We start from the raw sequence: 15,605 nt of genomic DNA on the forward strand, positions 1-15,605 counted from the left end.
GCCTAGTGAGTGAGGATGCTTTCTGGAGCCGTGTGCTCTTTGCAGTGTCATGTCCAAGAACTACAATTAATCCCCCAAGAGAAAACATGCACTGAAATCCTAGCAGATGCAAAGTCCAGCCAGCAGCACAGTTAGGTGTATAGACATCCATAGACTCAGTCTCCATGTGAAATATTCTCTAAAGATCTCGAGACAAGTTCAAGAAGAAAATGCCCACAGAAGTGGTAGGGCGGGGAAACTTTGCCTATTGGATTCATCCTTCAGTGGGTTAATGGGCAGAGGGAGGAGAGACCAAGGCTAGCAGGCAGTTTTCCAGTGCTTTCTATGACAACCAATATTATATAGCACTTATTATGACACCCAAGGACTGGGCAGTATGGTTACTCCCCATTTTACAAGGGAAGCAGATGAAACCCGAGAAGCAACATGTCCAGGGTCACGCAACTGGTAAATAAGAGAGCCCAAGCCCGACTCCAGAGCCCGTGCTCTTAACCAGTATCCTATATCATGCTTAGAGCAAGACCCTCCCCCTCAAAAAGCACACCCTCCTTTAGAGGAAGTCTCTGCATAGCTTTCATGTTACTACGAGTTTCTGTCATCTCCGTTCCCAACCTGGACATAAATATTGGCAGTTCACTGCACCTAGTTCATTGTTTTGTGATATTTTTTATGCATACAGAAGTTCTAGGAAGAAAATACCGAGCTGTGTTTAGCCTTTCTGATCTTCAGATAAGCATAAAGCAAAAAAGCGCTGTTCCTTTTTCACTTATTAGATTAACAGTTTATATTTAGAATTAAAATACTCATGTTGTCAGAGAAGCAGTAAAGCCCAGACTGTCTGCCATTGGTGGGAGAGTAAATATTTCTGTAAACTGAAAAATATCAATTTTAATTAAAGTTCTTTTTTTTTTTTAATGTGTACCCTTTGCTCCAGGAATTTGACTGTTGAGATTCTATCATGAGAAATAATAGAAAGTATAAAAGTAGAGAAGTAGCAGAAATACAGGAAAGACTTTTATGTACATAGATCCCTGGTCAAACAGTAACAGGTACTAACTTCTCAATTGTGCTGAATAACTTCATCACAGTACATTTATGTGTAGAAATGCTCCATTCTACAATAACTTTGTTCTTTTCCTTCATAAAGTATCCTGAAATACTGGCAGTATTTGCTGATTACTTGATGCTGTCTTTTGTAATTGTGAGTTCACACAGAAATACAAAGTAAGCCCTATTTTTTTTGGCAAAGGTATTTCTGGCCCGATTCGCTGCCTTCACCTAGCGTAATACCAGCTTATTAGAACTGCCAGTCATCAGAGAGTCTCAACTATATTAATGATAAGATTTCTGATGTTAGAAATGTTTATAGCTTTTTGTTAAAAAGATTCTTTACTTTAAACCTTAACTAGACTTTCAAAGTTTTTCTTAACTTACAAGAATTTGTTGAAAAAAGCAAAGTATCTGTTACTTACCTCTCAGTGCCTTGTTGGGGCCCCTGTGTGGCAGCAGTCAGTATTCGTCCAAACTGAAGTAGGTTAACCTTGCATGTTGTTTTAAGGGAGATTACCAGACATCCTTTTATGGTGGTGGCTTTTTTTTTTCTGTCACCCTGTGACTGAGCATAGTAGTGATCAGTTAGCCTCATGTGTGCGTGTGCACTTTTTTTTTAATGGGAAGTGAAATTTTTCTGTTAGTGATTTCTTTTTTAGAAAAGGGTTATCCAAAAACCCCTTGGAATTTATGAGTTGTTGATATCTATGGAACTTTATAAATTTTTCTATAAAGATTTAAGTTAAAAAAAATTCTTTGGAAGAGACTGAAGAAATAAACCTTAACCAGGGGGAGAAAAAAAGGAATATAGCTACTGATGATATTGTATCCATATTACGTGTGAATATGAGTGTTAACATGTTTTAAGGGAAAAATGTCAATTTTGCCAGTTCTGTCTGGAAACTTGGTGCAGGGAGTAGTTTACTCATTCTGTGTCTTATCAGCAGCTTAATGAGAAAGAAATAGAAGTTTCTGTGGTGAGTGGAGGAAAATGCTCTTTTGCATGTATATAATGATTAGTTGGTTGTTTTTAGGCAGGAGACCAACCGACTGGATCAGTGACTGCATGAACCCATGTTAACAGGGAGGGGTTGACGGGGGCATCTTACAGCTAGAATCACCTGTTATGCACACAGACCTGTGCTATTTACCTTCAAGTTTTAATCGACTCAGTTTAAACCAACAGTGTCACATGGATATAAAAATGCAAACTGATTTACAGGCTAAATTAATGGAAATAGAGCTCTCAGAATACGAGAGGTGATCTGGTCATTCTCAGTGAGCTCAAGAAACTGCATTTTGCCAAGGCATGGATAACCTAGAGCCTGCCTGGGAGGTGCGGGCTCTGGGTCCCAGGTCTCAGGAGAAAAGATTGAATGAACTGAGCATGTCCAGGCTTGGCGGGGATGTGATCATTATCTTCTGATCACAGTAAAGGGTTTGGGTTGCATGTGTCACTCTTCCTAACTCCAGAGGGTAAAAGGAGACAGCTCTCCAATCAGACTAGGAAAGCAGTCCTCCAAAGTTGGGATCATTTAAAAAAAAAAAGGGCACACATTGTTTTTGTGTGCTCAGTCACGTCCAGCTCTTCTATAACCCCATGAACTGTAGCCCGCCAGGCTCCTCTGTCCGTGGGCTTTCCCAGGCGAGGATACTGGGGTGGGTTGCCATTTCTTTCTCCTGGGGATCTTCCCAACCCAGGGATCGAACTGGAGTCTCCTGCCTTGGCAGGAGGATTCTTTACCACTGAGCCACCTGGGAGATCCATCTCTTCTGTAGGTGCTTGCATAAACCAGCTGTCTGTTTGGAGGGATGTTGCTGAGAGAGTTGAATCATTTGGTAGGGATTTGTGACTCTCTGCCCTCAGAGACCCTTCCACTCCAGGATTCTGTCAAAGTGCTGAGGGCTTTTAGCCTCTCAGTGTATTATTCCATTGAGGTTATTATAAGCTCTACCGTGCTGAAGATGCGTAGAGAAACGTTGTCAAACGGAGTAATGCTCACCTAAGTTCTTTGGGGCTCCATGCCACTACGTACAATAGAAGTGCTGAACTAAATGATCACCAAGGTAACTCCTAGTATAGCAGTTCTCTGAGGGGGAAATACAGAGATTTTATGATTTGATTGGTCAGTGTGATAAACTTTTACAGAACTAGTTCCTTTAAAACTTGGTTTGAAGACTCCTTTAGACCATGAAATTTTTGAACCTTGTTTAATGTCCCTGGATATGTTCCATTGTCTCCTGGTTTATAGTCTGCGGGAACTTGAATAGAATCTGTATCCTGTTGTTGTGTGAAATTTGTATTGATCTTAACTATGTTGAGTTGTTCATAGTGCTTTTCAGTTCTGCTATATCCTTCTATTTTTCTGTCTATTCACTCTATTAATTTTTGAGAGTTTGATGTTTAAACTACAACCAAAAATCTTAATTTTTCAAACTATATGTAACTTTGTTCTGTATTTTCCAAATCTCCTGTAAATATGTTATCATGCTTCATAATTTAAAAAATAAAAAGGAAAAAAAAATTGGATCGAAGAAGCCTTGAAGAAGACACTGTTGAAAAGTTTTTCAGTTTGTTGAAAAGCCATTCTGGTGGGGTTTTTGTCTTTTAATTTTCAAAATAATTTTTGTTAAGTAAAGCATTTTTATTTTATGATATCCAGGTAAAGTAAATGTTCTAGCAAACTGGATCTCCCCTCTTTTTGGTATTAGAGTAATCACATGTATAAAGAAGAGGTGACAGGGTAATTGTCCTTTGAGATGCTGTTGATGTTTACTATCAGATAGTTTCATGAGTTCACAAGCCTTATTTTTATTGTTGAAAGTTGCCAGGACTTCTTTAGTTGTACTATACAAGTGGAGTCCCTGTCCTTTTTCCATAGAAAGTGTAAGATGGACATTTGTGACCTGACCTCAGTGCTTCTATTTCATTTGTTCTGTCAAGCATAGTTGTGAGTATATAGGAGATACTCAACAAATGTGAGTGACATTAGTGAATGAATCCCTTATATCGTGTATTCCTTTCTGTGCTTCAGCCCTGTATGCTTAAGCCACATAGGACTTCCAGAAGTTAGCTGTTCTCAATATGAAAAGGTCAAGCTGAGTTACTGTTGACAGTATAAAGAACAAATGTTGTTGTAAAATAAGGAAAAGAGAAAGACTGGTCAGTGACTAATAACACTCAGTGTGTATAGAAATAGCAGTGGAAATTTTCTACAGAGCAGCCTGTACCACCTTGCTCTGAAATATGTGCTTTTGTATATTGGGTAGGTGTGGTTTAGTATTTAGTCAGCATTTAAAACTGCATAATGATGAATAACTTCTAAGGAATTTTGAAACTTCTTCTGTTGGTATGTAAGATATGAACTGTGGTCATTAAAATTCCTATCAATATTTCTTAGTTTACATTGAAATGTACCCTCAAGTAAGAACTCTGCTTCAGATGTTTTATTATACCTTCACTCTTTACATTTTATTGCTAAATGTAAACAGAAGACCTTCTATAAATTGAGTACCTAAAGACTTGTTCCAAGAGACCAATAGGCGATAGTTTGAGTGTATCTATGAAACTGTATGTTTTAATCCCATTAAAAATAATAAAGCAAGAAAAGGGACTTTTTAAAACAAAAGACAAATCCTGCTGTATGGTTTTACCATTTTAAAGAGAAATTCATTCATTCAGCAAGTACCAATAGAAGAAGTTTCAGAGTGCTGCCATCTACCTCATTTTCAACATGTGTTGGCTTTTTGTTTTGTTTAAGAGTAGAAAGGACAGTGGATGATTTTTTAATAACATATTCTCTATCAAAGATGGGAAAATGTTCTAGAGGGACCTGTTGTTTCCACAGAAACGGTAATGAGAACATTTCTTTGTGGAAGTGAAAAGTATTTCTTACATTTTTCTTATGATGCAGTAATTTCTTTGTGTGCTGCCACTCATCCAAAATACGAGGAAATAAAAGGCTAATTAAATTAACAAGTGTTTAATGAAGAATGTGTGTTAAGTGTGTGTCCAAACCACAGGACTCACTCATGTCTCCTGCCTTACCCTGGTAGGAATGTGTGTTTGCGATCCTGGAGCTAGTTCCTTGAGGTTAGGGGCTGCTTCCTACTTAGAGGTGTTGATGGAGCTCCTGTACCTGACCTGCGGCCTCTCACACAGTGCCCAGGTAATTGATTCATTGATTCACTCAAACAGTGAAACTGGGGTAGCTTCAAGGGTAAAGGAGAGCGGCTAACTGCCAGGAGGGTTGGAGAAATCACTGGAGAGAGGAGCTGAGCTCTGTCGTGCACCACAAGCATGAGTTTCCTAAGCAGAAAAGTGCGACAGTTTTGTGTTGAAAGAATAACCTGCATCAGTGAGTAGTCAGCAGAGGCTGAGGTGCCCAGGGAGCATCTGGACAAGGAGGGGGTGAGAGGGGATGGGCCAGATCAGGGGAAGGGAGAAGGGGATGGTTGTAGGAAGCCACACTGGTAAGAAAGAATCGCAGGGTTTGCTGGTTCATGCTGATGTTTGAATTTCTTCTTTGGATACTGGGAGCCTGTGGAAGGAAGGGTTTTAACCAGGGGTGTGACATGGTCAGAGCTGTGTTTGGGGGAAGAAAATACTGTTGGCAGTATTAGGAGATGGATTCAAGAGAAGCAAGTCTTCATGTAGAAAGACGTTGGTGACTTTTGAGTATGTCAAGTTGAAGATATCAGATCGAATTTCATAGCCAGGGTGAGGGGACAGTCAGACAGCTTAGGGACTCACTTCATTTTTTTTAGTTGAAGGCGTAGAAGGGCTTAGGAGTATACAGAGAGAGACTAGAGCAAGGAGAAAAGTCTTCAGTGGAACCCTGGAGAAGGTAGAAGAGAAGTGGAAGAAATCGTGGGTAAACCAGCAAGAAGCAGAGTTTAAGACAAAATCAGGAAGATATTTGAGAAAGGGAGGACAAGAGCGCGAGCCTTGTCAAGTGCTACAGTAAAATGTAATTATTGGACAAAGTCTGACATGAAGATTTTGCATTTTACCATGATGAATTGTAACGCTTCTTGATTTTGGTTTGTCCCGTTTCTTTCATCAGATTTCAAATCATTCATGAAAAGAAAATGTAGCATCAGCTTTACATTTTCTCACAGTGCTGATAGTTCATTAGTAGATGCCAAACCACTACTTTGCAATAGCTTTGGGAAAGTTAACAAAGATTAGATAGTTAGAGTTCTCATAAAATATTATATATACGTAAAAATTATTTTGGATGTGTTGTACATATAGAAACCAACTTGTGTATCTAAGATCATGCTTTCAGACTGAAATAAAACGATAAGCAGTGTTACTTCAGATATACATTTGCCGTTGGTGTTGTAAATTGAGCATTATACCATAGTGATTTTTTTTTTATTTGTTTGCATAGCCTGGCACCTGTGTTTGCTCTCTTTGTACCATTTTACTGCTCCATCCCAAGAGTCCAAGTGGCACATATTCTGGGCCCGTTGTCCATCACAAACAAGACACTGATATATATATTGGGACTACAGGTACAGTATACCTTTTTCTGTTCCCATTTCTTTAACCAGATCTGCCTCTCTCTGTCTCTCTCTCTCTCTTTTTTTTTTTTTGGTCTTTTTCTCATTTGATCTCCTTGAAAAACAGTTTTTTTCCCCATAAGTTTGGCTTCATGATCTGTATCAAACGTTCAAAGGAAGTGTTACAGAATGAGAACATCAAGGTATATAAGGTACTAGAATACTTTCATAGCCTTTAGAAATCTGATAAGCGCTTTCACTGTAATTTGTATCGGTGGAAAATATTTTAATTTTGTTGTATAATTGCGTGTAAGTACTTTTTCAAAAATCTCAGTATGAAGTGGAAACATGAGAACAGTCCAAAGGCGGAACGTGGAAAGCCACTGCCAAAATTAATTCATCGAATACAGAGTCACAAGTAAAGCTCTAAAGCAGGAACCAGGTACACTGTGCCAGCCTCATAACTCCTGTGCCGCAGCAGGCTTGATTGCACTGTCGCCATTCGCTGAATGGTTTTACCCGATGGCCATTAGTGGACTTACTGTTTGACTTAAATCGAGAAAGATCGTCTTTACCAACATTCAGTGAGTACTGATTGCTCTCTGCTAGGTTCCAGGCCCGGGAATAGAAGATACGTGTGATTTTCAGTTTTCTACCTGTAGCATTACACCTGTCACTTTCCTTTCACTCTCACACCTTTTAATGTAAACTTTTATTCTGCTGTTTCCTGTGGTACCATATGTAGCTTGGCCTTTTGATCCACTGTCAATACTCATAACATTCCTTATCCCACACACATCAAACCGGATGCCACTGTCACTGTGCAGGGCCCTCCTCCCTCCCCTTTTAACCTTCAGCATTTCCTCCACCTTCTCTTGTCTGCTCTCACGTGTTATCAATGGCCAATCTGGGGTGGGTGTTTCCTTACCACTTTTACAACCATTTTTCATGAAATATGTTTATTCCTCATCTCTCAGCCTGCAAAGCTTTACACTCCCCTTTGTCCTCTCTAATACTTTCATAACCTAAGAGCCCGTTTCCACGTTTTACTCTTATCACTAGGGTTTGCAGTGGCACGCTTAATTCTTTTTAAGATGTTCCAACAGAAGGCAGAATGCAATGGTCGCAGAGTACCCTGGACCAGGGGCAGAGGCCCAAGTTCCAGTTCTGACGTGGCGTGCATAAGCTTGATACTTGGGTCGGGTCATGGAAGCCTCTGGTCCTCACGTTGGCTCTAGTTAGAGAGCAGCTTTGAGGGTGGAAAACGTTTCGTTACCTGTAGAGCAGGAATTCAGTGGAGCCCTGTAGCAAGTCTTTAGAGCCAAGTGGATGTTGGTTTAAGTACTTGCTCTGGTAATTTTCCTTTTCCATCACTTTTTCTGAGCCCCCATTTGCCCACCTGTAAAGTGGGAACAATGATATCTATTTTACATGGTCATTTGAAGATTTAGAGATTGTAGCATTGGGTTTTTGGGGTAATCAGAACAGGTAATAAGAAACTAAGTCAGTTGGTTCCTAATATTAATAATGTATATTTGTATGACTGCCACCTTTGGTTTTTCTGAGATTGTGAGTGGTTTTGTTTTGTCGTTTTTTTTTTGTTGTTGTTTTTCTTTTTTGGTGAGATAGAAGTTGATGCAGAAAGTAGAGGTGGAGATGCCCTGGGCCTCTTGATAAAATCTGAACTCTTTATCATGAATGGCATCCAGAGTTTCTTCTTGTCCATCTAGTATCAACTCCCACCCTTCCCCCACCTTGACGTGAGTGTGAACCTTTTATTCTCCAGACTTCTGTTCCCTCCACTCCGAACCTTCACGCTCATTTCTGTGCCTCTCTTACTCAGCAACTTCTTGAAACCAGGGACATTTGATAGATGAGTGATTGAATGACTTTAGTCCTTCTCAGGAGAGCAAAGACGTTTGTGAAGAGACATTGACAAGTACACAGGGCTCAAGAGCCAGTCATGTAATGCCCAGGTCTGGGGCCCATGGAGGATAAAATGTAGCTTGAGATGCAGCACTTGCCCCTCGGGGAGGCCAGCAGTGAGAAAAAAACACACAGCAAGTGCTGTGGAAGTATTACTGTTCTCTGTACTTTTGGAAGAAGACTACAGAAAAATAATTTTACACCTAATTCTCATTCCTGTTGTTTTCAAAGTCATTCACACTTGAACAAGCATCCATGCTCGATCAGTGGATTAAATTTTAGATCAAGGGATTAGAGTTGCAGCCAATGCTCATTTCTCCATGAGCTAACACAAGAGCACAGCTTGTCAGACTCCTTTATACCTGTGCTTTGCCATCTGTTACCTTTGTATCTGTCTTCTTTCTATGTATCTTTTTTTCTATCTATCCTTGATAAACATGCACAACTTTGAGGTTTTCACCTGGCGCTGATGTCGGCGATGAACCTGCTTATTTCTCTACAAGCAGAAATGCTTAACTCCCCATCTAATGATCTAATGATCTAATTGTGAACAAACACTAAGATACAGATCTTTTTTTTGAACCTGCTTATTTCTCTACGAGCAGAAATGCTTAACTCCCCATCTAATGATCTAATGATCTAATTGTGAACAAACACTAAGATACAGATCTTTTTTTTTTTAGTCTGCATGTGTGACTTCATTTTACCCTCTAAATATTTCAGTATTAATTTTATATTTCAGTGTATTTCTTACAAATAAGGTCATTCTCTTGCGTAACTACTGTTCATTTAACAAAATTGGGAAATTAATATTGATACAGTCCTACTCAGATTTTACCAGTTGTCCCGATATTATCCTGGTACTAGGCTACAAATCTTTCTTTCTTGCAGGAACACTGGGGAGATGTCTTATGACTAAAAAAAAAAAAAAAGAAAGAAACCCTGAACACAATCCTTGGATGTAAATGATTTGAAAAAGGCAGAGATTTCACGAGACCCATTTCTCACTACTTTTGCCATTAATGAATTCTAAGGCCTGTTACTTGGTTCACTCTTTTCTGGGCCAAACTGGAATGAGAGGATCAGTGGTTCAGCAGAGCAACATCATTGGGCAAGGACCTGTATGCTGACAGACGTCTTCCATCTAAAACTAGAGTAGCAATAATAAGAAATTGAAATAAGAGAATTATGTGAACTGTAATACATGTCATTACTTGACCCTAAGCATTGGGCGGCGACTACATATTTGCCGTGTTGTTAATGCTAATAATTTCTGTCCATATAGTATTTTACTTTGTATAAACCAATTAATGTCCATTTGTAAACAAGAATGTGCTTGAATTCCACTTATTTTTCTTTGCCCAAGAGCGGGCTGGTTTCAACCAATCTGTTTTAGGCTGTCGAAAAGCTGAATGAGGTCTTGGTAGAAGAGGAAAGAAAAGAAAAATTGGTATATTATTTTCCTTTATATAACAGAGTATTTGCTAATCTTCCATTTGTTTAGATTAATAATTATATAATTAAGACAACATAAATGGTAATGACTATAATTATGTAAAAGTAAATATGCTGTGACTGGCAGTTGAATTTCATTTTTAGTTGCCTTTTTTTTCTTTTATAGCTTTTCACCTCTGGTTCCTACATCTGGATTGTAGCCATAAGTGGACTTGTAAGTGTGATTTCCCTCCCTCCCCCACCTCCCCTCTTTCCTGAAGAAACTTGAGGGAAAATGTCATATTGAGATTATGGATTATATTCAGTTGTCTTCAGGTGTCAGATTCCATCTCAGAGCTACTTCCTTAGTAATGAAAAAGCCAGTTACGTGGATCATTGAGACAAAAGAGGCCAGATTATCTCAGTTTTCAAGGTAATTTTAGTGGAAGTTTTAGCTGAGTTTCTTGTCCATGTTATTTTAAAATTACATTAGCAGTAATCAAGCTCACAGCAGGACAAAAAGAGCAGAAAAAGAAAATGAAGAAGTCGGATTTGCCAAAAGCAGGGAGAGATATTTTGTTTCTTTCGGAAAAAGACTTGGTCATGCAAGGGGAAAAATAGGTTAAGTGGAAAGTCAGGTGGATGAGAACTGATGCAAGATTCGTCAGGGTGTGTGGCCGGAGAAGGAAGAGGGAGTTAGCTGAAGGGTTTGGGTGGTATCTCATCTGTGTGCCACACAGAAGCTTCATCTTCCCCATCCCCGTGCTTTGTATTGTTTTGTTTTATTTTAATTCACATACGTCTTCAACTCTATGAGGTATCAAGAAGGACTCTAAAGCATGAAATTAAGCTTTATTTTTCATCCATGAATTCAAACTCCCAGATTTCTATAAAAACTAAGTTTGTAACTAGTATATGTGGAACATAGTTTTAATTTCTTTCTTGGAAATGACTAAGAAAGTTACAGACTGGATTCACAGGGATATGTATAACATCAAGGGGAAAGGATTTGGACATAACTTTGCATTCCACTGGGCTTCCCTGGTGGCTCGGCAGTAAAGAATCTACCTGCAATGTGGGAGACCTGGGTTCGATCCCTGGGTCAGGAAGATTCCCTGGAGGAGGGCATGGCAACCCACTCCAGTGTTCTTGCCTGTGGAATCCCATGGACGGAGGAGCCTGGTGGGCTACAGTCCATGGGGTCGCAAGAGTTGGATTCGACTTGGCGACTAAGCCGCCCCCACCCCCACCACCATGCATTCCACTGCAGACATTTTAAGTAAGTTATCACTACTTACTCTTATTTCCTGGGTGAACAGTACAATGGGACACTGGGTCATTGCTTTTAGCCAGCTCACTTCTGTCCTTCCTTTACGCTCTCTGTATTAACCATTTTCTGTGTTTGTTCTTTTCATATACAACTTATTCCTTCACTCCTCGCAGTTTTCAGCCACAGTTCTGAGGACTGAAGTCACTTTGCTTCCCCCTCCCGAAACACTTTCCACTGATGTCCTGATTGGCTTCAGGACTGCAGAGCTGAACTCCATTGTGAGGTCTTCAAACCATCTGAGCCACCTGGTATTCTTAAGACTTGTAGTGACTTAAGACAGCCTGGGGTCATTCTGCTCCTGTGAGACACAGTGGCCAGGCTCTGCCCCATCTAATCTCATCCCCACTTGATCTGCCAGCTTGACTGGCAGGTTTTTAACCAACCTGAAGACAGTAAGTTGAGAGTTCATTGCTTTCATAATGAGAGCAGCCTGAGAATTTACTCTTTCGTTTGTGATACATTCTGTTTCTCTTAACAGTGATAATCTTCAGTCCTTTTTTTTCCTAAAACATCCAAAAATTTGAAAAGTACCTTAGTGTATTACGTCTCATTGTGTTAGTTTTCTGTTGATTGATTTGCTCTCATTGTCTGAGCCCTTCTTTAATATAAGCTCACTGTGTGACTCATTTGTTTTAAGACATCCCATTTTATTTCTTTATTCTGTTTGCAGACTCCTGGTTTTCAAATAAGTTCCTGATATCACCTCAGAAAGTTTCACTCTATGACACTCAGTGCTCTAGAATTGAAGGTTGCGTTTCTCATCTCTTCCTAGTCTTTTTAAAATCTAAAGTTTGTGTGTTGTGGTCAGCCTTTTCTAGTACACATGCTTAACAGGTGGTAAGGGGCTGATTTAATTTCATAAAGGAATCAGAAGTTTAACAAATTTTTAACATTAACATTCAGAAGAGTGAATTGAATTGCTTGATATTTGAAATACAATTTTCAGATGAATGTAGCTTTAGAATAATCCCATTATTAATAAATATCTCTGAGCCAGTTCAATCTTCACTTTATTGTAAGTAATTCAACCAGGGTTACAGACCTGTTATCCTTACACAAATCTGATAACTCTTCATATCAACCTTGTTCTTTATTATTATCCCAGTGTAGTTAGATGATATTGATTGTGTTGACTTAAAATGATCAGTGTCAGTGATAATTACCCCAGTTTTCCTTCACATTATACCATAGATGTTAGTGCTTGTTTTGAATTTAATGAATATTTTGTTTCTGACTTTTTCCAGAAAAGCACACTTTTATTATGAAATATTTAATATAATATGGTATACTTTAGATAAGGATAACTATAAAGGAGGGTGTTGTTTTTGAGTGTTTGGTTCACACACCACTGATTATAGGATCGAGGTCTGAGATTCATAAAGCCACAACTTGTCCCAGATGCCTCTTGCTCAACGTGACTTCTCCTCTCCCCATATTTATCAAGCAACTTCCTTTTTTTGTTTTTTGGGGTTTTTTATGTTAAAATACTAAAAATAAAATAAAATTTTTACTCTTCCCCCCAAAAATGCACAGATAATATTCAGTGTTTTGGAGGAATGTTAGAAAACCTGTTGATAAAAAGATCACCTTTTAGCTCTGAAATCGGTAGTTCTCCTAACATACTATGTGTCGTAAGGAAGTAATTTTATTTCAATCTGTGTTTTTAAGAGAAAGAGCCTTTTTCTTATAGAGACATTTGTATAAACATAAGTAATGTGTTATCTGCTGTTATAGAAACCAAAACCTTTACTCATGCTTTTCTGAAAAGCTGCCAGCTTTGGGTTTATTTTATTTAGTTATGGGTGGATTTATTTTGCTTTAGGCCAGTTTTTCTCTCTCTTTGTGTCACCCATCCCTTCATGATTAGAAATGTTTCTGAATACCCAGCTTAAAAGTATCCCACTGATTAAAAGAGGAGAAGGAGGGTAAATTCCATTAGTACAGTATTTTGCTAGGTTGGGAGTAGTGTCGCAGAAAAGAATAAGGACTAAGTATTTTTCCTGGTTGGAGAGGGGTTAGGAAAGTGTGTTTAGGTTTCAAGGAGCAATAATGAGTTGATTTGCCCAGAACAGCTAGGATCCATTTTGCGATCCCTTGGGGATTACAGTTGCTGCCCAGAAAGTATAAGGGGCATTTGGTTTTGCATAAAGATTGAGATTACTCACATGTAACATTGATACCTATTTTAATATTGCATTGTTTTTCCATCGACAGTTCTGGCTTTGAATACCAACAGTTAATGCCTATAAATATGACTGTTTCCTTGAAAGTTGGCAGAATTGTATAATAATTGATACAGTACACAAGTGAAATATTTCCATTTAAGTGGGTACTTCAAAAATATTAGTCTGCACCTCCTTGAGTTCTGTTCCCACCTCATGTCTCACTATTCTTCTTCATGTCTTTTTTTTTTTCTCTCTCTTCTTCGTGTCTTTTGTGAGAGACCTTCTTTGGAGGAAGTCACTCTGTATTCCACAGTTCCACTGCATTTGTTCCATATTAATAAGACTTTTTTCCATAAAGAAAACATTGGTTACTTACTGAACTTTAAGTTCTTTGTGTGGTTCTGCAGAAAGCCTTCAGGCCGTCTGTAGCCCTGCACTTCTTCATTTTCTGCCGTCCTCTGAATCATAGTAGTGAGTCATTACCAGCGGGATGTACCCTAAGTCTCAAAAGCTGAAGTCTCAGGCCTGAGCTGATTCTGGAATGATTAAAATAGAAAGAGCCTGCTGTTGCCATGTTTTCTCTTTTTTTTTAAATTCATGTCTTCATCATCGTTTGGTCCTCTTTCAAGCTGTTTGAGAGCAGGTGAAGAGGCAGGCCTGTCCTCCTCAGACTCTGGCTTCTCCCCGTCCACCTGTCACTTTCACAGTCTGGCCATATCCTGCATTTGTTACCTGCTCTGTACAGTATGCCAGACTTTGATTATCTTACAATCAAGTCACGGTAGTGTGAAAGAAAGTCTGTCCTACCCAGTAACAAGGTTAGAAACACAGATTCATACTGCATTCATTAGGACTTTGGACGTGGTCTGAGTGTGTATGTTTTTTCTGTAGGCAGTGGGTATAGATCTTTAAAGAGTAAATCTTTAAAGCTTTTCAAACAGAAACTTCACGATGGTACAAGATTATAGACGTCTTATTAGGGTTTGTAAGTCACAGAAGCGGGGAAGGGGAGAGTTAAGCAGCCTTGGGGGAATCAGGATGGCACATCTCTGGGCTATAATTTACCTGTCTCTCTTCCCTCCACAAGTTTTAAAGACAAAAAGTAAAACATTGTCTGATGGTAACTGTAAAAGAAAAAGCATCAAACAGTACCTTATGTTGATGGGCTTTCCATGATAAATCATTAAGGGAAAAAAGCTCACGGACCTAGCAGAATCCACTGTGAAAATCAGAACTTCTTTGGAGGAAGTTTTGGAGCCCTGACCTGTTTCCCAGGTGAATAAGGATGGGTGTTGGTTCTGCTCCTTTTCACATCTTTCTCTGCTCTTCACGTTTGCTTTTCTTCTTCCTTATTCTTTCTTCCCTTAGATTTCTTCTCCCAGCTCACCAAAGGAAGGGTACAGCATAGCAGATCATCATCCGACGCCCAAGGTTTTCAGTTGAACCTGAGGGATTGAGGTGATTTTTTAGCATGTCATTGAAAATGAGGACAGAAGCTGCAGAGGGATGTGAGGTGGGTTGGGCTTGTGAAAGAACCTCGTATAGAAGACAGTGGATCCTTAGAAAGCAGCCCTGTGTAGAGGATGCCTTCACCGTCTTCTAATTAACACAGTATTTACAATCCCACCACCAGACTGAGTGCTTATCAGTTCATTGTACAGTGCCCTCTCTCTCTCTGATTCTTTCACACCCTCTCTTTCCTCCCCCCCCTTTTCCCTCCCTTCCTCTCTGAGCCCCCTTCCCCTATCCTGACCCTAGGTAGCCTGGACCTACTGAAAGAAACCTGTCCTCTGCTTTGTTGCGACAGTTGCAACTCAGTCCACTGCTGACAGAATGTTGTCTTAGACAAGTGTTGAATGGGGAGTGACTGGTAGACTTTTAAATGTTCAATGCAAGACAAATGAAATCATGCCAGCATCTTGATAAAAACCGGCACAGAGTGCCTCATAAAATACAGCTATCTAATTGGCATTACTGTCACCTATCTTTTACCTATAGGCAAAAACCTTGCCCTCTTGCAGAGCCTTTCAAAGTTAGGCCTCTTCGGGTCCCTCTCTCAGCCCGTGGACCCTGTCTTCCAGAGTCACTAAGCACTTTCAGTTCAGTTCAGTTCAGTTCAGTCACTCAGTCGTGTCCGACTCTTTGCGACCCCATGAATCGCAGCACGCCAGGCCTCCCTGTCCATCACCATC

The 15,605-nt window shown here is 39.5% G+C and overlaps 1 protein-coding gene across 3 annotated transcripts in view; it reads left to right on the forward strand.

The window, feature by feature from the left end:
- Window positions 1-15,605, forward strand: part of UBAC2 (UBA domain containing 2) — a 170,482-nt gene that overhangs the window by 97,876 nt on the left and 57,001 nt on the right. For 2 of the 3 annotated variants that reach the window (XM_068984480.1, XM_068984482.1), the window contains exons 5-6: window positions 6,447-6,570; window positions 10,106-10,153. In XM_068984480.1, the coding sequence (XP_068840581.1) occupies window positions 6,447-6,570; window positions 10,106-10,153 (172 nt within the window). The remainder of the gene's footprint in view (window positions 1-6,446; window positions 6,571-10,105; window positions 10,154-15,605) is intronic. The other variant, XM_068984481.1, reaches the window with a different exon arrangement.

Source organism: Capricornis sumatraensis, chromosome 12 (genome assembly GCF_032405125.1).
Source record: "Capricornis sumatraensis isolate serow.1 chromosome 12, serow.2, whole genome shotgun sequence".
Classification (NCBI taxonomy): domain Eukaryota; kingdom Metazoa; phylum Chordata; class Mammalia; order Artiodactyla; family Bovidae; genus Capricornis; species Capricornis sumatraensis.